This window comes from Rattus norvegicus, chromosome 3 (assembly GCF_021556685.1).
Source record: "Rattus norvegicus strain SHRSP/BbbUtx chromosome 3, alternate assembly SHRSP_T2T, whole genome shotgun sequence".
Classification (NCBI taxonomy): domain Eukaryota; kingdom Metazoa; phylum Chordata; class Mammalia; order Rodentia; family Muridae; genus Rattus; species Rattus norvegicus.
In genome coordinates, this window is record NC_141536.1 from 108,425,655 (window position 1) to 108,446,207 (window position 20,553).

Consider the following 20,553-nt stretch of genomic DNA (forward strand, 5'->3'; position numbering starts at 1 on the left):
AAAGGGTTCCAGCATCAAGAAGGTTAAGAACCATGTAGATTCTAGATGAAGTCCACAGTCGTGTGTGAAAATCCACTTGAAAGACTCGAGTTTTAAGTGTACAGGATCACCGCCCACATCGCGAGGAAGGGAAGGGTAACCGTCTCTTTCACAGGTCCGAGGACAACAGGGGTTTCCGCTAGAAAAGTGAGCTAGGAAGAGAACCTCGGGGACACCCCGCGAATCTCCAAAAGCACCGGCACCAGGATGGGTCTGGCCTTGGGGAGCGCTCGGTACTGGCTCCGGCTCCAGCGCGCCAAGCCGTTAGCACCGCCCCTTCCCGCCGGCTCCACCCACCGCCGCCTAGTCACTAACCCTGGCTGCCGGGTGCGCGGCGCGTTCTTAAACCCCGCCTCCCGGGCTAGGGCGCGCTCTCCGCGTCGCCCGGCCCTAGGCGGTTCCGTTAGCGGCGGGAGGGAAAACCGCCCCCGGCGTCCCCGCCTCTGCTGCTAACGCTTTCCTCCCTACTCCCCCTGCGACCACCCCGCAGCTCGCTACGGAGGCCCCCGAAGTACAAACGTCCCTCACGCTCCGAGCCCCCTCGGAGGCTGCGTCCAGTCTGACTCCTCGGGCCCTAAAGCCCTGTGCTCATTTTTCTTTGTTTTTTGTTTCTTGTTTTTCTTTTAGTCAGGAATTCGCACTGGTGAGTTCCCTAAGGCGGCAGAAACTTTTGCCTCTTCACGGAAGTAAAAGTTGGTTCTCTTTTACCCGCTGCCGCCCAGGCCTCCCGCATTCCTTCCCTCCCGCCTCTCCGGATAGTGGCGGGCGGGGGAGGAGGAAGCCAGAGCGCCTGCGCGGGGAGGCCGCTTTCCATCCGGGTCCCTGTCCGTGCGGTGCAGCAGGTCGGTAGGCGGGAAATGGCGACTGGCTGAAGGAGCTGGTTCTGTTGCTGCTGAGGGATAAGCGGGAAAGACACCACCTATTGCGCAGTTGGGACCATCGCCGGAGCCCGAGGACACTTTTCTGTCGTCACAGTGAAGGTAATTCCCTTGGTCCAAACGCTGCCGTTGCTCCGAAGCTCAGTCCTCTCCCAGGGCCGTCTGCCGGGATCTCCTCCCCTTCTCAAGCCGAGCCTTCAGCGGTTCCAGCACGTCCGTAGGCATGCACTGTTGGCGCCTTGTACGTTCACTATGTGGAAGCCGCTCTGGTTTGGACTTTCCCCAGGGAACGGCAAGGGAGCTCACTTCCCGCCAGCTTCAGTTCTCAGGCTGCGGCCTGTGTTGTGATTTCTGGGGTTCGATTTCACCCACCCCCAGCCCCATCTCACGTTCCTAGTCTCCGACCCCGTGGACCTTAGAGCTAATTAAGTTGGATTGCCTTTTCGAACCTTCTTGTGGACCCACGTAATGTTTTCGGTATTTCATTCTTGTAGGGTGCATTAGGGGGGCGTTGCTCTCTGTACTTGAGCTCTTACAAACACCCTTTGAGAATCTGGAAAGAGGTAACTGGAACTTCTGTCCGTCTTCTGTACTGGAAAAATGTTGAGTTGACATTACTACTGTTAGAAATCAAGTGTGGTAGTAAAAACCAGCTTATGTAGGAAGCCTCCGATTTCCATAGTGGTTAGTTAAGGGTGAGTCTTAATTATACTTAACGTGCTGTTTACTTTGGGTATATCCGTATGAGTTTACTTACGAATTTACTTTTGCGTTCTTGACCAGGATTCTGTGAAAATTAATTGCATAAGTAAATGGTGTTTATTTACTTCTCGCCCTAGTGGTAGCTGAATGTGTGAATGATTTTAAACACTTTAAGAGTACCTCAGGGAAACCTACTGAGATGCTGCTGAGACACTACCCTAAGCTGCTGAGATGAGTATCCTTAGAAGACATTACTCCAAGGCAGGAATTTATCTTTCTCATGCTACTAAGACAATACCAAGATTACGTTTACATCCGCATACAAATTAGTGCCTTGAAATGATAGGCTTATCTACATAATTTTTAGATTGTAGATTGCTTATTTCGATTCATCAAATGCCAAGTTACATTTGTGTGGTCCAGCAATTATCTCTATAAAAGCGAAAGAGTAAAATGACATGTGGAAGCTATTTTTTACTTTTTTTTTTTTTTAAATAAAGAGTTCCTCGGTTTTTTGAATGCTTTGGCCATGTTGAATTTGCGGCATTATAGGTGTTTTCCTTGGGAATAAAAATGAAGATTAAAACATGGCTTATATTACATATCAGTTACTGTTTCTCATTCTCATAGGTGCAGCCTAGAGTATTTCACTTGCTGTTCACATATTAGGATTAAATTTCAGTAATAAGCAGGCACATGCAAACATCATTATAGTTTTATTTGAAAGACTTAGCCCAAGGTCATAAAGAAAGCCAAGGTAAAATATAGCTCTCATATGACGTAGTTTTAGGAATGAGCTGGGCCTCACTGCTTTTCTAGGATTGTTTGATTTAGGGGCTTGGGGAGTGAAAGTTTAGACATACTAAATACTTATTGAGTCATTTTATTTTAAAATAGGACCAATTATGCTGCTACTCAGAAGAATTAGGATAAATTATTTCTAGAGCAGGCTTTCTCTGTTTTAACGATGTTTTGGGGGGTGGTTTTTGATACAATTTAGTTTATAGGTAGTAGAATCAGTATTATAGACTATGGCTAAGATTTTCCCAAGTTAGTTACTACTGCATTCAACTAGACCCTATATTCTCGTTTTGTCTTGTTTATTTTTGATTTTTTGAGACATAATTGTGTATGAGAGAGAGAGAGAGAGAGAGAGAGAGAGAGAGAGAGAGGCATTGAACTCAAAGAGATGGACCTGCCTCTGTCTCTGTAGTTGTATTGCAGTGATAAGATTGTGTAGGAATACCAAATAGGACAGTTATGTTTTAGGTATTCTGTTCTGCATAGTGCTAGTGCCTTACAGATATTTCATTTGAACTAGGGGTGCCCCCCCTTAAGAAGTTGATGATTGGTAAAGTTTTATCTTTTCCAAATTAACCTAGCTTACTACAAGATTGTATTTGATCAAATGGCTTCTTTGTAGGGTGATTTGAATAAAATCTGGCTGGATATGTAGCGTAGTTGGTAAAGTGCTTGCCTAGCATTAAGGAAGCCCCATGTTGCTAAATCCCCATCACCAGATGAGCTGCTTATGGTGGTTCCTGCCTGTAACCTCAGGGAAATGGAAGCAGAAGAGTCAGAAGTTCATAGTCATCCTCAGCTGTATTACAAATTGGAGGCCAGCTTGCCTCCATGAGGCCCTGACTCTAAAAGAAACTTGAACCTGTTCAGAAAGGATATACTGGACAAAGACTTGTAATTAACTGCAGAATCAATTGCTGACTGATAAAGTATGATGTTATCTTAGTTATATTACATTATGCTTTTGACTGGTGAATCAAAAATAAATAAAGAATATAGTGTTTTGCCAGAATTTGAAAAGGGCAGCATCTCCCTGTATTTGTAATTTATCAAGTTTTTATGAAAATATAAGGGAAGAAAAATACTTTAAGTCACATATCAAATGTGTGAAGAGGACCTTATACATAGTGTTCTCTTGGGTAATTTTTATTAGTAGATTAAAATCACCAAGCCATTTTAAACTGGATTGGGTACAGGTGGTCATTTGTGCTACATTGAGAATGAAATTGTTTATTTATATACTTGTTGTTGTTTTTTTTTGTTTTTTTTTTTGTTTGTTTTTTTTAAGTGAGACAGGGTTTGGCTATATAGCCCAAGCTTAATCAAACTCCAGATCCTTCTGCCTCAACCAGGAGTGCTGGGATTAAAGGTGAGTGCCACTAGGTTCCAGGCTTAGGCTATTTAACAGGCATAAAATTTGCTTGAATGAGCACTTTTGACCAGTTTTTGCTTACTTTTCTGACATCCTTATACCCTAACCTAAGCCAGAGGTATTCACTAATGTTTGTATGAGTCTATGTTTTTTATCCTCCTTAAGAAAAAGTGCCATTTTATAGCTCTTGCCAGCGTGAAACTTGATATATGAACACTAGGCTGGCCTTGAACTCACAGAGATCCTCCTGTCTCTGCCTGCTAAGTCAGTTCTGGGACTAAAGGAGTACATCACCACAGCTATTGAGTACATACATTTTATATTTAAACTGTATTAAATTGTTATTGAACCTACCTATAGGTAGACCTAGGTGGTTGAGATTTTCTTGAGAAATGCCATGCTGGCTTCATTTATATATACTGAGTATTGTGGAAATCTTTCTGAAATGCATTGTTTAAAACATTAAATTCAGCTGAGTGTGGTGGCATGCATCTTCAATTGAAATTCTTGGGAGGAAGAGGCAGGTGAATTTATGTGAGTTTAAGGCCACCTAAACTATATAGCAAGTTTTAGGACAGCCAGGGTTATATAAAGAGACTCTGTCTAAAAACAAATTACAAGTTTGTAGATAAAACATCATTGTATTTTACTCATAAGTGAAGATTAGCTTATTAAACTACACATAAGTGAAGGTTCAGAGACAGTGGAATTAAGGAAAGGTAAATTTTCTTTTGCCTTTTTTGTTTGTTTTTGATACAGGGTTTCTTATTTTTTTTAAAAGATTTATTTTTTTATGTATATGAGTACACTGTCAGTGTCTTCAGACACACCAGAAGAGGGCATCAGATCCTATTACAGATGGTTGTGAGTTTCCATGTGGTTGCTGGGAATTGAACTCTGGACCTCTGGAAGAGCAGTCAGACCTCTTAACTGCTGAGCCATTTCTCTAGCCTGAGACAGGATTTCTATGGCTGTTCTAGAACTTGCTTTGTAGACCAGTCTGGCCTCAAACTCAGAGATCCATCTGCCTCTGTCTCCCAAGTGCTGGGATTACAGGTGTGTACTACTGCCTGTCAAGAAAAGTTAAATTTTTACATACTGGTTATGACTGGGAAATATATGGGATATAGGAGTGTTATCTAGGTAAGACAAACATGATGAGAGTAAATTTTATGTAGTGAGAATCTTAGGCTTCTAGGGGTCCTTTGGTATTTTTGTGAACCTAGCAATAAGGAATGGTGAGACCTAAAGGTGGCTTCCAAGATAAGACTTTTTTTTTTTAAGATATATTTATTTTATTTATATGAGTACACTGTAGCTGTCTTCAGATACACCAGAAGAAGGCATCGGATCCCATTACAGATGGTTGTGAACCACCATGTGGTTGCTGGGGATTGAACTCAGGACCTCTGGAAGAGTAGTTGGTGCTCTTAACTGCTGAGCCATCTCTCCAGCCCCAAGATAAGACTTTGTGAACAAATAATTTTTTATTTTGTTTGGTGGTAGGGCAGACAGGTTTTGAATCTTCTACATAGCAGGGTCTGACCTTGAACCTCTCTCTGATCCTCCTGCCTCCGAGACCTCGAAAGTGCTCAGATTACAGGTATTTAAGCCACCATGTCCATCAACAAAATTTTGACATAAAATCATAATAGGATAGTTCTCTATATTAGAATCTCATATTTCATAATATGCATAGCTTTCTATAATAGATTGAAAGAAAGATAGATTAAACATTATTAACAGGAGTAATAGTGCTTTGAGCTGGAGTTTCGCAGTTAGGCTTTCATAATGGCTGTAATAATTGTAGGACAAGCTCTTTTTTTTTTTTTAAGATAAAGAAACATGAAACAGTGTAGTAGAAAGTGGCACTTGAATACTTTAGAAAAAATTATGTTTAAACTTTATTAATAGCCATTTCTATAGGATCTCACTGTACTCAGGCTGGCTTCAAACTCTATGTAGACTTACCCATTTATTTTTCTATTTTTATTGTGGTAGAGAATTCTTTTAATTTGAATTCCTTTAGTGACTTTGGAAGAGAAAATGGGCAAACCAAACAGTAGAGCATGTGTTTCAGTTTAGGTGTACTAGAATATAGATTACTTTTAGCTTTTTCTTTCATGGATGTGTTAATGTATGTTTAGGAGTCATAATTTTTAAGATAGGGTATGAGTTAATCATAGAATTTTATATTTAGTGGATAACAATTTTTTTTTGAGTCTTCCAAAATTAAGTTCTTTGTTGTTTTATCTTTTGTCTTTTTTTTTTTTTTTTTTTTTTTCGGAGCTGGGTACCCAACCCAGGGCCTTGTGCTTGCTAGGCAAGCGCTCTACCACTGAGCTAAATCCCCAACCCCCCAAGTTCTTTGTTTTAAAACTGAGATTTTTTTTTAATTAAAAAGTTTTACATTCATTTACTGTGTGTGTTGTGCGTACACCAAAACTATAATTATTTTAAAATTTCTTAATTATGTGTGTGACTGAGTGTATGTATGAGTACCTGTATGCCACTGCATACCTGTGGGGATCAGAAGACAACTTTCAGGAGTGCATTCTCTCCTTCCACCTTATGAGTTCAAAGGCTCAAACTCAGGTGAGCACACACCCTAACTCTCACTGACCAAAGCAATTTTTGAGGCAGACAGTTGCAGTTGTACATTGTATTGGGTTACCAGATTAATGGTCCAAGAATAGGACTAGCTTTATCTAGGGGGTTCCTTACAATGTAGCAATTCACAATAATGGCACAAGTATAAACTTAGAAACTTGTCATAGAAGTCTACAGTTCACTAATTTCTGCCAAATCCAAGAAAAGAGAAATGATACACTGCATATGAAGGGTTCTCAGAAAGTTACCAAGACTATGTAATGTTTCTTTTTTCAAACAAAGAGGTTTGCTGAATAAATGACAATAGAGTTACAGTGACAAACATTGAAGAAAATAAGGGCAGGCTGTAAAAAGATTTCAAATCAAGCTTTAAAGGCAAAAAGAGTCAAAGCCAGCCCTAATTGTCTATTATAAAGAATATTTGGGGAAATGAAAAGGCTGGACGTGTAGATTCATGGGAAAGTAGTTGTCTTTGCCAGGCCCTGACTAGCCAGTATCCTGGAGAAAATACTGTGCCAGTAAGATGGCTCAAATGGGTAGACCTGACAACTTGAACTCCGTCCACAAGTCCACATGGTGCATTACTGCATTTTACTACACATAAATTTTATCTTTTGGTAAAGGGCTGAGCCAGGCAAGAAGATCATGCCTGTAATCTCAGCACTGAGAGGGAAAAAATCACTCCAAGTTTGAAGCCAACTTGGACCACACAGAGTGAGATCTTGTCTCAAAACATATGTATACACATACATACTAAGTTATTGTGAATTGATGCATTGTAAGGAATCCCCTAGATAAAACCAGTCCCATAATTGGACCATTATTGCAATCTCATAATTCAAGACATTTAAAATTTGTAAATTGTCTGCCTCAAAATTGCTTGGATCAGTGAGAGTAAGGGTGTGTGCTCATCCCCTGAGTTTGAGCCTGTGAACCCATGTGGTGGAATAAGAGAATGCACTCCTGAAAGTTGTGTGCAGTGGCCTGAAGGCACCATATATGCATTCACTCACACACAGAATGATAAAGAAAATTTTAAAATAATTATAGCTTTGGTAGATATCAGAAATGGCTGTGATAAAGGAAAGGAACTTTTTTTTATTAATTGGCCCCCATTTTGTAAGCAAACATTCTTACTGTACTGAGGATTGTTCAGAGATAGAACTTTCTCTCATCTGATCTGTTTGAGATAAATGGAAAACAAATTGGTTAAGTTCAGGAAGATGAGTTGTAGAGTGCTAGGTTAGATCACTGCCTTCAAGGGTTTTTAGTTCTTTGCAGTGCTTCTGCCTGCTTAGCAAGGGCTCAGCTTCTGAGCTCCGTCTCCTGGCCCTTGCCATGAGGACTCACTCTTGTCAAGTGTGATTGAATCTGTTGAAGCAGGTTATTTTAGTGTTAATTTGGTAAGAGCTAAGTGAGGGATGACCTCAGGGTTTATAGAAGTTTATGGGTGTGGAGGTGGTTTTTATTAGTTACATGATACTTGGGCTGACTTTTAAACAGTGAGGATAACTAGGTAATTAGTTGAAATAATAGTTGTGGTAAAGAGGATAGAAACTTAGGTAGAGAGCACAGAGTGTCAGCAACTATGCAACTATGATTACTGCCGTACAGAGAATGACAGCAAATAATAATTAATGAAGGAAGACTGCCCCTGGAAACACTCTGGGGAATTAATACAGGTAGATGCTGGTGCTGACTGAGCTCCAGGTTCTGTAAGACCCTGTCTCAATAAGATGGAAAAACTGAGGAGCGTAACTGGTGTCCACCTCTGTCCTCTTCACAAGCTAATCAGCACACATGAACACCATGTATTGGCAACACACATATACACACTCTACATATTGTAGGGTGATGTATTTGCCAGTGATTTTATAGTTTAGTTTTTATTGGAAAGCAGTTGATGAGAAACCTGGTAAGAGGAGTAGACAGACTTGTGTAGTTCAGAGGATGGATTTAAAAGAAAATACTGAAAAATTAATTTTAGAGATTAAAAACCAAAATTTCATAGTTGATTATAGGGGATAAGGACAGGTGTCACAACTAGGTGGTTGATGGAGTTTAGGTCTTTTTGGTTAGGTGATTACATATGTGGATGAGTATAGGAGAAAAAAATAAAACAAGAAGAAGATATTTTGGGATGGGATGAGAAAAACTAAATTGGTTTTAGGTAAGTTGAGTTTGAGGTGGTGTGATATATAAGTCTGAAATTTTAGATAGTAGTTTAGAAAACCTAGCAGAATTAATGTTGCAGTTTATGGTGAACCTTTGAAAGACTTCTTCCAGCACCAACACCCTTCCCCTGTAATCTACTCACCTGGGCAGCAGATAACTACAAAACATATGTATGTTGAAAAAAAATAAATGTTTTATGCTGTTTTTATGTCTCAAGTTCTTGGACTTAAAGTACTACTCTTGTATTTTATCATTTTCATTCTCTGGTACTAGATTTATTTTACTAAGCATGATCATTTCCCAGTCTTCTATGAAGGGATATAATACACACACACACACACACACACACACACACACACACACACACACACAATATTTATTTTATCATATATTTTAAATGTTACAAAGAAAAGTTATATGGCGGGCTCTGGAGATGGCTTAGTGGTTTAGAGTGTTACTGCTCTTCGAGAACGCCTATGTTCAGTTCCCAGCACCCTCATTAGGCAGCTTACAAAATGTAACTCAAGCACCAGAGGATCTGACATCATCATTTCACACACATGAAGGCAAAATACCTATACACATTTAATATCTTTTTTTTTTTTTTTTTTTTTTTTTTTTTTCCGGAGCTGGGGACCGAACCCAGGGCCTTGCGCTTCCTAGGCAAGCGCTCTGCCACTGAGCCAAATCCCCAACCCCCACATTTAATATCTTAAGTGTTAATGGTTTCTGTAGTGAAGTCATCTGGGCCTTGTAGTGTACATGTTTTTACTACATACTCAATTTTAAATATGAGATTAATTAGCCTGTTGTGTAAGGTTTGGTGATTTCTGTTTGTTTTGAGGCAAATGTTGCTATGTCTCAGACTGGCCTGGAAGTTCTCGTATTCCTACCCTTGGCCTTTTGAGTGCTGGGATTACAGCTGTTTACCACACTATCAGCTAGCTGTTTACCTCAGCTGAAATCTTTGTGGAATTTCTTGACAGTTGGTTGCATTTGCTACTGGGTGTGCATGGCACAGTATTTGTGGAGGCCAGAGGACAACTTCATGGAGTCATTTCTCTCCTTCCACTTATATGTGGGCTGTGGGGCTTCAACTCAGGTTGCCAGGCTTGTGTGGCAAGTGCTGTTACCCATTGAGCCATCTTGCCAACTCTTGGAGTATTTTACTGAATATTATGAATAGAAAGTAAACACTGGTAGAGTCTATTTGGAAAATTGGATTTTTGGAGCTGTAAGTGAAGGTGTTTGGGTTAGTCAGTTTTACATCATTGACTTAACTAAGTTTTCTTGTTGCGATTACCCAGAATCCTAGTTGGAAAGTGGGAAAGTTTCTGCTTTCTGATCAGCTCTTGACTTTTGTTTATTCTCTCTGCCTCAGGGTAAGCACCTGGAGCATACAGTGCTGGTGGCAGTTCAGAGCATCTTCTACCCTTCCCTTATGTTTAATGGTTTGGATTTTTTGTTTCCCACAGTAGACGTTGCCCCAGCACCACAGATCTATAATGTGTGCTTATGCTAGCCCATGTTCATCTAGGGTTCAAGAGCATTTGTTACTCTTGCAAAGGCCCTGGGTTTGGTTCCTAATACCCACAGGGTTGCTCATAATCATTCATAACTCTAGTTCTACAGGATCCAGACTTCTCTTTTGACCTCAGACACCAGGCGTGCACATGGTACACATACATACATAAAGGCAAAAAGCTTGTACACATAAATAAATCTAAAGAAAAATTTAAAACTCTAATTTTATATATTTGTAATTTTTAAACATTTTAAATGTATTTTAAAACTTGCAAATGAAAGATTAATTCTGATGTCTGAATAAAATAATTTTAGATTTTTCTCACATGTTGTTTTTTTTTTTTTTTTCTTTTTTCTTTTTTTCGGAGCTGGGGACCGAACCCAGGGCCTTGCGCTTGCTAGGCAAGCACTCTACCACTGAGCTAAATCCCCAACCCCTTTTCTCACATGTTTTTATGGGATGATTCATTCTTTCATTCTTTCCTTTTTTTTTTTTTTTTTTTTCTTCTACAGAAGAACCCATGCTTGTTTCCTGTCTCTCCTAAGAAGGGCTTATCTTTTCTTGGGTTTGAGATTGATTAGTTACGTCAGGTCCTTAGTATTCTGTTGATTTCAAGAAAGTATTAATTCTTTTGTGGTTCACCCAAGTTTTTTATTGTTCGTGTTGGGCTGGAGCAGTTTAATTATTATCAGCTTTCTATAGGTGAGACAGAACTCAGTTATAGAAGAATTGGTCATTTCCCTTTCTGGAATTACAGCTTAAAGTCTGACTTTTTTTTCCCCTTGCCTTCAAGTTATCTTCTGATTTAGATCAAGGAAAGGGAAAGGGTTCAGGTTGGCCAGATTGATGGTAAAGAAAGAAAACAGTGCCTCTTTTGGTTTTGGATAAATTTTCCTCCTTTTTTTTTTTTAAAAGATTTATTTATTTATTTTATATGAGTACACTGTCACTGTCTTCAGACACACCAGAAGAGAGAATTGGATCCATTACAGATGGTTGTGAGCCACCATGTGATTGCTGGGAATTGAACTCAGGACCTCTGGAAGAGCAGTTGGTGCTCTCTTTTTTTTTTTTTTTTTTTGGAGCTGAGGACCAAACCCAGGGCCTTACCACTGAGCTAAATCCCCAACCCCGCAGTCGGTGCTCTTAACCACTGAACCATCCCGCCAACCCCCTGCATTTTCCTCTTAAGGACCTTAAAGCTGTGTGACTCTGTAGAATAGTTTGGCCTCAGAGTTTCCTCTGTTTCCAGAATATTGGTATTAAAGAGATTGGCCACCTTGTCTAGTGCTGACATTCAATTTTTGGTTTCTGATGAGGGTCGTTCTATATTCTGGATATTGTTTCCTTAAGATGAATATTTGTACACATTTTCTTCATACACGTGCATGCCATGTTACAAATATGGAGCTCAGAGGACAATTTATGAGACTCATCTCCCACCTTGTGGGCCCTGAAGATTGAACTCAGACTGTGTTTTTACCCATTGGTGCATCTTGCTGGCCCCTGGATTCCTTTTTGAGTTTGTACATAGGGTTCTTGGTATACAGGTATTTTTTCATTTTGATGGCTGATTTATTCTTTTTTGAGACAGGTTCATGTATCCCAGACTGGCCTCTTGCTCACAGAGCTGCCTTCCTCTGCTACCTGAATAATGAGATTAAAGGTATTACAAGCATGGCTAGGTCATTAGACCTCTTGGGAGGCAAGGGTCTCCCAAACCCCCCCCCACCCCAAGGCCATCTCGCAAGTCTCCCTACCCCCAGATTTTTTTTTTTTTTTTTTTGGTTCTTTTTTTTTCGGAGCTGGGGACCAAACCCAGGGCCTTGCGCTTCCTAGGTAAGCGCTCTACCACTGAGCTAAATCCCCAGCCCCCCTACCCCCAGATTTTGTATTTTTCTGTGTAGTTATTTTATGGGTTAACTTGTCTCACAAGTGTGTTACAACACTGTTTCTTTTTTTCTTTCTAAAAAAATTTTTTTTGAATATGTTTTGCCTACATGTGTCTTAGTACCACGTTTGTGCTAATACTTGGAGAGGCCTGAAGAGGCAGTCAGATCTCCTGGATGGAGTTACAGATGGTTGTGAGCCTCCATGTGAGTGATGGTAATCAAAACTGGGTTCTCTAGAAGAACAATAAGTACTCTCAACTCTGGCCAGCTTTCTAGCCACCCTTATAATTTCTTCTTAAATATTTGTATTTGTATATGTGTTACTGGTAGAAGAACTCTCATATGATCTAGCAATTATCTACATCTTAGCCTGTAAACCCAGTTTTATTATGTGTGATAAGACTGAACTCTTATCAAGGTGATCCAACCCCTCTTGGTACTCTCACATGGTTATTGGTTTTTTGAATTATGTTTATGAAATTCATTCATCAAGTGATGCGTTTTCCTCTTAAGGTCAAAAGGACAAAACCCTTCCCTACTTTGTTTACTGTTGTCTCAGTGCTTACCTAGCTTGGGGTCTCAGATGTGATTAACTGCTCAATAAATATTTGTAGAGTAAATGAATGACCAGTGTGATTTTGACATAGGTAGAGATAGCACAGTTTTGGAAAGATCGTGCACTGTATTTGGCATTACTCAATTTTCTCTTCTAGGAAGCAACATCTCACATGCTGTTAAAGTTATTTGGTAGATAACATATATATCCAGTGCCTTTCACTTACAAATACTAGTTTTAAAGGTCTCTTAGAGATCTGGGCTCTTTAAAGGAAATAGATTTTTATTGTATAAGTTATTGGGCATATTGGGTAATAACATGTTATTTTTCTCCTACAGGTTTACATGTGGCACCCATAAAAGATGAAGCTGAGAACACGGAAGGCTTCTCAGCAGTCCAGTCCAATCCAAACACAGCGCACTGCCAGAGCAAAAAGGAAATACTCAGAGGTTGATGATAGCTTGCCTTCAGGAGGAGAAAAACCATCCAAGAATGAAACCGGCTTATTGTCTTCAATTAAAAAGTTCATTAAAGGAAGCACGCCCAAGGTAATACTTTAACCTCACACACATCTTGCTTAGTTTGTTTTCTCTAAGCATGTATAGAAGAGAAGTTGATATTAATAGAACCTATTTTAAAGGATAATGCATATTTTAGTTTTCAGGAATATTACATGTGAGGTATTTAATGAAAATCCAAGACAAACATAACATTGAACTAAGTAATTTAGCTTTCTGTCATGGTGGTGGTTTTGTTTTTTTTTTTTGGATCTTTTTTTTTTTTTCGGAGCTGGGGACAGAACCCAGGGCCTTGCGCTTCCTAGGCAAGCGCTCTACCACTGAGCTAAATCCCCAACCCCTTTTGTTTTTGTTTTTTGAGATAGTATTTCTCTATGTGTTGTCTTGGCTGTCCTGGAAATAGCTCTGTAGACCAGGCTGGCCTTGAACTCTTAGAGATCCACCTGCCTCTGCTTCTGAGTGCATTAGGATTAAAGGTGTGTGCTTCCACTTCCCAGTAGTCCATTTTGTGTTTTTTGAGACAGGTTCTTGCTATATTATAGCCCAGTCTGGCCAAGCATTTGCTATGTAGCACAGGCTAATTTCCAATTTATAGCAGTCCTCCTGGCTTAACTTCCTGAGAATTGGGATAACAGGTGCATGCTATTGTGCCGGTAGTCTCTGTTTTTCATGGTGTTACGAAAGTCAAAAGAGGATTTTCTTCATTGTTTTAAGTTAATGAAGAAAACATTTATTTAGTAGTGTAGTGCAGTGAGCAGTGGGTATAGCAGCAGTAGAGTAACTCTGCAGCTGAAAGAACATTAGTAAAAGAATGACTTCTGAATAGGAGGTAGTATGTTTTACATTGATATTATGGATTGTCATGAGTGATTAGGAAGTCAATTACTCTTCTAACCCTCAGGGAGATTGGAATTGGTGCCAAGTGCTTGGTCTCTGACTCCTTTTTTCAGACTAAGGTACAAAGCAAAAAAGCCGTCTTAGAAACTTCCATGCAGGGCTGGGGATTTAGCTCAGTGGTAGAGCGCTTGCCTAGGAAGCACAAGGCCCTGGGTTCAGTCCCCAGCTCCGAAAAAAAAAAAAAAGAAAAAGAAACTTCCATGTATTCTGTAAATGTGCATTGTTTGTTTGTTTGTTTGTTTGTTTGTTTGTTCTTTTTTTCGGAGCTGGGGACCGAACCCAGGGCCTTGCGCTTCCTAGGCAAGCGCTCTACCACTGAGCTAAATCCCCAGCCCCAATGTGCATTGTTATTTATGATGTTGATTTTGTTATGACTTTATGATTTTCTTTTGTGTTTATGAGACAGATATTTTCAAAAATAGAAAAACAATCATTTTCTTGCCTTGTTCATAGTGGTAGGTTCGGTTATAGGTAGCAAATCCTTTTTAATTTAATTTTTTTGAGATTTTTATTTTATATGTGTGGGTGTTTTGCCTATGTGTTTGTATATACATGCACTACAGTGTATCCAGGGAGGTCAGAAGAGGCATTGGAGCCCCTGGAACTGCAGTTACAGTTTTTAGCTATTATGTGGGTACTGGGAATTGAACCAGTTCTTCTTTGGAAGAGCATTCTTTTTTTTTTTTTCTTTTCTTTTTCTCGGAGATGGGGATCAAACCCAGGGCCTTGCGCTTGCTAGGCAAGCGCTCTACCACTGAGCTAAATCCCCAACCCTGGAAGAGCATTCTTAAGCACAGCTATCTCTTTGAAAGCCCCTTTCTTCAGTTATTATCATATTTCAGAATAAAGCTTCAGCATATGTGTGCAAGCCCCTCCCTCATTTTTATTTTTTGGAGATTTACTGAGTCAGGGTCTCAGTCTGTACCTCTGACTGCCTGGAACCTCAGCCATAGTGTAAGCTGCACTCTACAGAGACCCACCTGCCTCTGCGCCCTGAGCTCCGAGTCTCACCGTACTGTGGCTGGCTTATTCTGCATGCACAGACATATTCCTAGTCATGCACCCCAGGTGCTGGCACTAAAGGTTTATGCCACCATGGTGGGCTCTCTCCCCATTGTTTACCTGTAACAAAGTACATGAAATTCTCAATCTGTTCTAATCCATATTTTGGCCCAAACACTCGGTATTTCTCTGATTTCAGAATTTTAAAACTGTTAGCAAGAACACTCAAATTATTTACATATAGTGTTTGTGCTTTTAGTACAGTGAGATTTCTAATACTATATTTGAAGTGAAAGCTTCAGTTTTGATACGGTGTAATTTTAATGAAACGTTGAAATATTCATTTCACATCAAAACCATATTAATCTCCTAATTATGATCTATAGAAAAAAATATTTTTACATTATATATGCAAAATAAACCTAATTATAGATAAGATACACATTACTGAAGATTGAGCCCAGGGCATCATTCTAGGTAAGTACTTTACACACTGAGTTACTCTCTCAGCTCCTTTTCTCTGTCTTTTTTTTTTTTTTTTTTTTTTTATAAGACAAGTTCTCACACCATAGCCCAAGCTCATCTGATCCTCAAAGCAATCCTGCCTCAAATCTCCAGAGTGCTATGACTGTAAAGAGCTACCATACCCAATTTTTAACTTTGAATATTGTAATGGACTGATTTTTTTTTGCCATTTTTTTCTTTTCTTTTCTTTTTTTTTTTTTTTTTTTTTTTTGGAGCTGGGGATCGAACCCAGGGCCTTGCGCTTGCTAGTTAAGCGCTCTACCGCTGACCTAAATCCCCAACCCCTTTTTCTGTCATTTTTAAAAGATGATCATAAAATTTTAAATTGATTTCATGATGGATTTATGTCTCAATCTAAAAAAACATTATTAGATCAATTTTGTTTTGTTTTGTTTTGAAACAGACTCCAAAAGTTCTGGTTGTCCTGGAACTCTATATAAACCAGGCTGACCTTAAACTCACTGAGATCCACCTGTTTCTACCTCCCAAGTTTCTGCCTCCGAGATTAAAGGCATGCACTACCATGTCTGGCATTAGATGGTTATATTGTAATCCTTAGAATGAAGTAACTCATGATACCATAATAAATCTTTTATTATATTTTATCTGTTTATTAATTGCATGCATATGTACATGTGTGGATGCATATGTGCCACAACACATGTGTGAAGGTCCTAGGATTACCGTCGGAGTCCGTTCTCTTCTGTCACGAGTCCCAGGGATCCAAGGCAGGTTGGCAGGTTGGCAGCAGGGACCTGTACTTGCTGAGGCATTTCACCGGCCCAGGAATAATAAGCAGATAATCTCCTTTTTCTCTCTGTAACAGTTTCATGCAGCTTAGTCTCAACCCAGCCTCTGTGTATCCTGATTCTCCAGCCTCTACCTTCCAACTGCTGCGATTATCACCTGTGTTTTGGGATCCTGGGCATCAAAGCCAGGGCCTTGTTCATTCTTGATAAATACTGAGCCTCGGCACCCAGCCACTTGTTGATTTTTTTTGGGACAGAATTGTTTTAGCGTTGACTGACTTAGACTGTATTATGTAACCCAGGCTGGCCTTGAACGCATAAGCAGCCTCCAGAAGTGTGGGATTGTAGGTATGACCTGCCACACCAAGCTTAGTCGGTAAATTAGTTAAGTAGAGATGGAAAAGTTCTCCCTCTTCATCTCCAACCATACATGGTTACTTCATGTTATAGAGACATCTTTCTTTGGATCAGTTTTTGTTTTGATTATGCCCTAAGTTCAGATTCATTGCAAAATATTTATTTTTATACCTACATTATGCTTTCTTTATATTGTCCTTTTTTTGTTTTCTTAAATTGAGGTCTTAATATATATCTTAGGCTGACCTCAAACAGTCTTCCTGCTTTAGCCCCTCAAGTGCTGGTGTTTACAGACCTGTCCACCAAGTCAGCCTTTCTGTTACTGTGTGTTCTGTGAAGAACCTGGGGGGAAATAGAAGTACTTGAACCTTGTTTTCTTTTAATTTACTTTATGATTGCAGAGTTTTTTGTAATTTAATATAAATTTTAGAATTAGTTTAGATTATTAAAAAGCTGCCACTGCTATTACAATAAATTTTGTACATCATTCACTTCATGAATATGTAGATCATTTATCGAGGATGGACACCTTTTTTTTTTTTTTCTCTCTTCTTTTTCTTTTCTTTTTCTTTTTTCTTTTTTTTGGAGCTGGGGACCGAACCCAGGGCCTTGTGCTTGCTAGGCAAGCGCTCTAACACTGAGCTAAATCCCCAACCCCGAGGATGGGGTATCTTAATATGGAGTCTGTCAATTCATGATGATGATAAATTTGAGCCAGACACAGTGGTGAGTACCTGTAGTACCACTGTTTGTAAGGCTGAGGTAGGAGGATGACCTGGGGAACACGATGAGACTTGCGTGTTTTGAGGAAATAAAAAAACGAAGCATGGTGCTGTATTCTAATCTTAGCTAACCTGGGCTACATTACAGGGCCTTGTCATAATAAAGAACAACAACAGAAAAGATGAGGGTGGTGAAGGCAAGAATGGAAAGCTAACCTCAGGTACATAGCAAGCCAGTTTGGGCTTAGTGAGCCTGTTGTCTTCAAGAGGAAAAATAGAGAGGAGCCGTGTATAGTGAGTGGTGTGAACATTCCTGTAATCCTTGATACAGGAGGATTGACATGAGTTCTAGTCCCATCCTTGGCTACAAAGTAAGTACCAGACTAGTTGGAGCTCAATGGGAAAACTCTTGTCTCAGAAATTTCAAAACTGACCAACTAAACAACTACAAAACTGAGCAGAATTAAAAAGTGCTCTGCTACTGAGTTACACTCTAGCCTGATGGAGTTAATCTTATTTTTTCTGAATAATATGGAAGTCTTGCTCTATTTCTACCAACTTTATTACTAGGTATTTGATGTTTTGTAATGCTTTAACTTTATTCTTAGTATTTACTTTTGAGATAGGGTCTCATTGTATAGCTCTGACTGGCCAGGAGCTTGCTGGGTCGTCTTAGGTGGTCTTGAACTCATAGAGATATTGACCTGCTTCTGTCTTTTAAGTACTGGGAGTAAAGATGTGCAGCATGCTGCCCAGCAAATGCTTTTTAAATTTTTAAGATAGTTATGTACTTACTGAACTCAAAATGTAGTCAGGGATGACCTTAAACTTCTGACTCTCTTGCCTCCAACTCCCAAGTCTGGGATTACAGGTGTGTGTTACTACTATGTCCAATGCTTTTTAATATTTTAAAACAAATGTTTTATTCTTTATTTGTGTGAATATTCTGTCTGCATGTTTTTCTGTGCTACTGTCATGCAGTTCTTGCTAAATCTGATCTCCCTGGAACTGGAGTTACTGACGGTTGTGAGTCACCATTTGGGTGCTTGGAATTGGATGCTGGGCCTCTGGAAGAACAACCAGTGCTCTTAATCACTAAGCCATCTGCCTCGCCCCTTATAATACAAATACTTCAAAAAGCTCAACTGGGTAGCTGTTGTTGCTAATACAAAATTCAGTTTATGGGGACTGGAAAGACAGCTGAGTAGTTGAGGGCATATCATTACCTTTATGTGGGTGCTGGGGTTTGAATTCTGGTCATTAGGCTTAGCAGCAAGTACTTTCTGAGCTGCCTTGCTGGCCTATGCTTTCTTTTTCTATTTTGATGCAAAAAGAAAATTATAATTATTGCCATTTACAATACTAGGTTTTGTCTTTGAAATAATATAACAGGACTGGAGATTAGAAGTTAAGAGCATTTGTTGCTCTTGCAGAGAAACTGGGTTTGGCAACTCAGACCTGTCTTTAACTATTGTTAAAGATAGATTGTTTTATTGTTTTGTTTTGTTTTTTGCCTGCATGGATACTAGAAACACATGCCCAGGCACACCTATGATGTGCATGACATAAAAATAAATTTGAGAAATGGAGAGATGTCTCAGTGGTTAAGAGCACTTATTGGTCTTGCAGAGAACCTAGGTTTGGTTCCTAGCATCTACAAAGTAACTCAAAACTCTTAACTGTAGATCCAAGTGATCTGATACCCTCTTGTGGCCTCCATAAGCTCCTGCATGCGTATGATGCTCATACTCATGAAGACCCCCACACATTTGTTTTATAAGTTAAAATATATGTAGCCAGCCTTTAGGAAATTCATAGTGGTATATGTTTTATTTATATTTTGTGTATGTGTGCCTATGTGGTGAGTGAGTACTACCAACCTATTCCCTCCCTCTTTGTACCAGCATTCAGTGACAGCTTGCGTAGTTTTCTCTTTCCATCATATGGACTGTGGGGTTGAACTCTAGAACATCAGGATTAGTGCGCCTTTACTTATGATATTAACATACTCATCATCGTTCCTGTTGTTTTAACTTTTTGTACATGGTATTTTGCCTGCTTGTTGTTTGTGCCAAGTGCCCATGGAGGCCAGAAGAGGGCCAGAAGAGAGTTGTAGGTGGTTGTGAGCTGTCACGTGGGTGCTAGGAACCAGACCCCAGTCCTCAGGAGAAGCAGTCAGTTCTCTTAACTAATAAGAGTTACTATATTATTTTCGTGTGTGTGTGTGTGTGTGTGTGTGTGTGTGTGTTTGTGTGTGTGTGTGTGTGTGTATGTGTGCATGTTTGCTATAGGTATGTGGCGTGCCTCCAGAGGATAGAGAAGGTAGGTGTCAGATCTTTTCCTGAGTTGGATTTTTCAGGAGGTCTTGAGCTGTCTGACATGGGTGCTGGGAACCACAATCAGGTTCTTTGGAAGAGCAGCATGTGCTCTTAACTGCTGAGTCATCTCTTCAGCCCCTTTGCTAATATATTTTAAAAGTATCTCAAATGAGCTGAGGCGATGGTTCAATGTGTAGTCCCCAAGAGTCACTCCCAGTGCTGTCCTTTGACCTCCAAACACACACATACTACCTACGTGCACACACACACAATTTTATTTTTTTCTAAAGTACCCAAAATAAGAAAAAAATGAAGCAAGGTAAATGAGAATATTGTGTATATAAGTTAGGTATCATTTGTAATTTGAAAAATCTAATCTTTATCCAATGACTTTAGTTTGTCTGACTAAACTAGAAACTATAATATAGAGGATTATCATAATATTGCGGGAAATGACTAGTGCAGTAATGACTCTGGAAATTTTTACAGATGAGAAAATAAATCATAGTGCTTGGAGGTATATTTTATTTAATTTTATTTTTTATGCATATAAGTATTTTGCCCGCATATATGTATGTCTGGTTCCTGTGAAGGTCGGAAGAAGGTGTTGGTTCCCTAGTAATGGAGTTATATATGGCTGTGAATAGAAACTGGGTCCTCTGTAAGAGCAAAACTGTTCTTCACTATTGAGTCATCTCTCCAGCTCCCTTGGCAGTATATTTTCATCCGTCATATTTAAGGAGTAGTATAAACAGGCCATGTAGCCGTACCTTAAGTAAAGCAGTGGGTAGACTGCTAGGTATGAATTCGGGTATTGCAGGTTTGGAAGTCTGAATATCAGCAGATTCTGTGGATCACAGAAATGGGCTTCGTTGTTTAGAACAGTTTTATGAATAAACTTGACTGAAAATTGAG

The 20,553-nt window shown here is 39.6% G+C and overlaps 1 protein-coding gene across 21 annotated transcripts in view; it reads left to right on the forward strand.

Annotated features, from left to right (window-relative positions):
• The first annotated feature begins 377 nt into the window (after window positions 1–377).
• Window positions 378–20,553, forward strand: part of Ctdspl2 (CTD small phosphatase like 2) — a 55,782-nt gene continuing 35,606 nt past the window's right edge. For 14 of the 21 annotated variants that reach the window (XR_015682940.1, XR_015682941.1, XR_015682934.1 and 11 more), the window contains exons 1-2: window positions 875–1,019; window positions 12,889–13,098. Coding sequence is in view for 5 of the 21 variants with exons in the window: in XM_087652061.1 (XP_087508187.1) it covers window positions 12,913–13,098 (186 nt within the window). In the remaining 16 variants the exon portion in view is untranslated. 21 annotated transcript variants of the gene reach the window in all.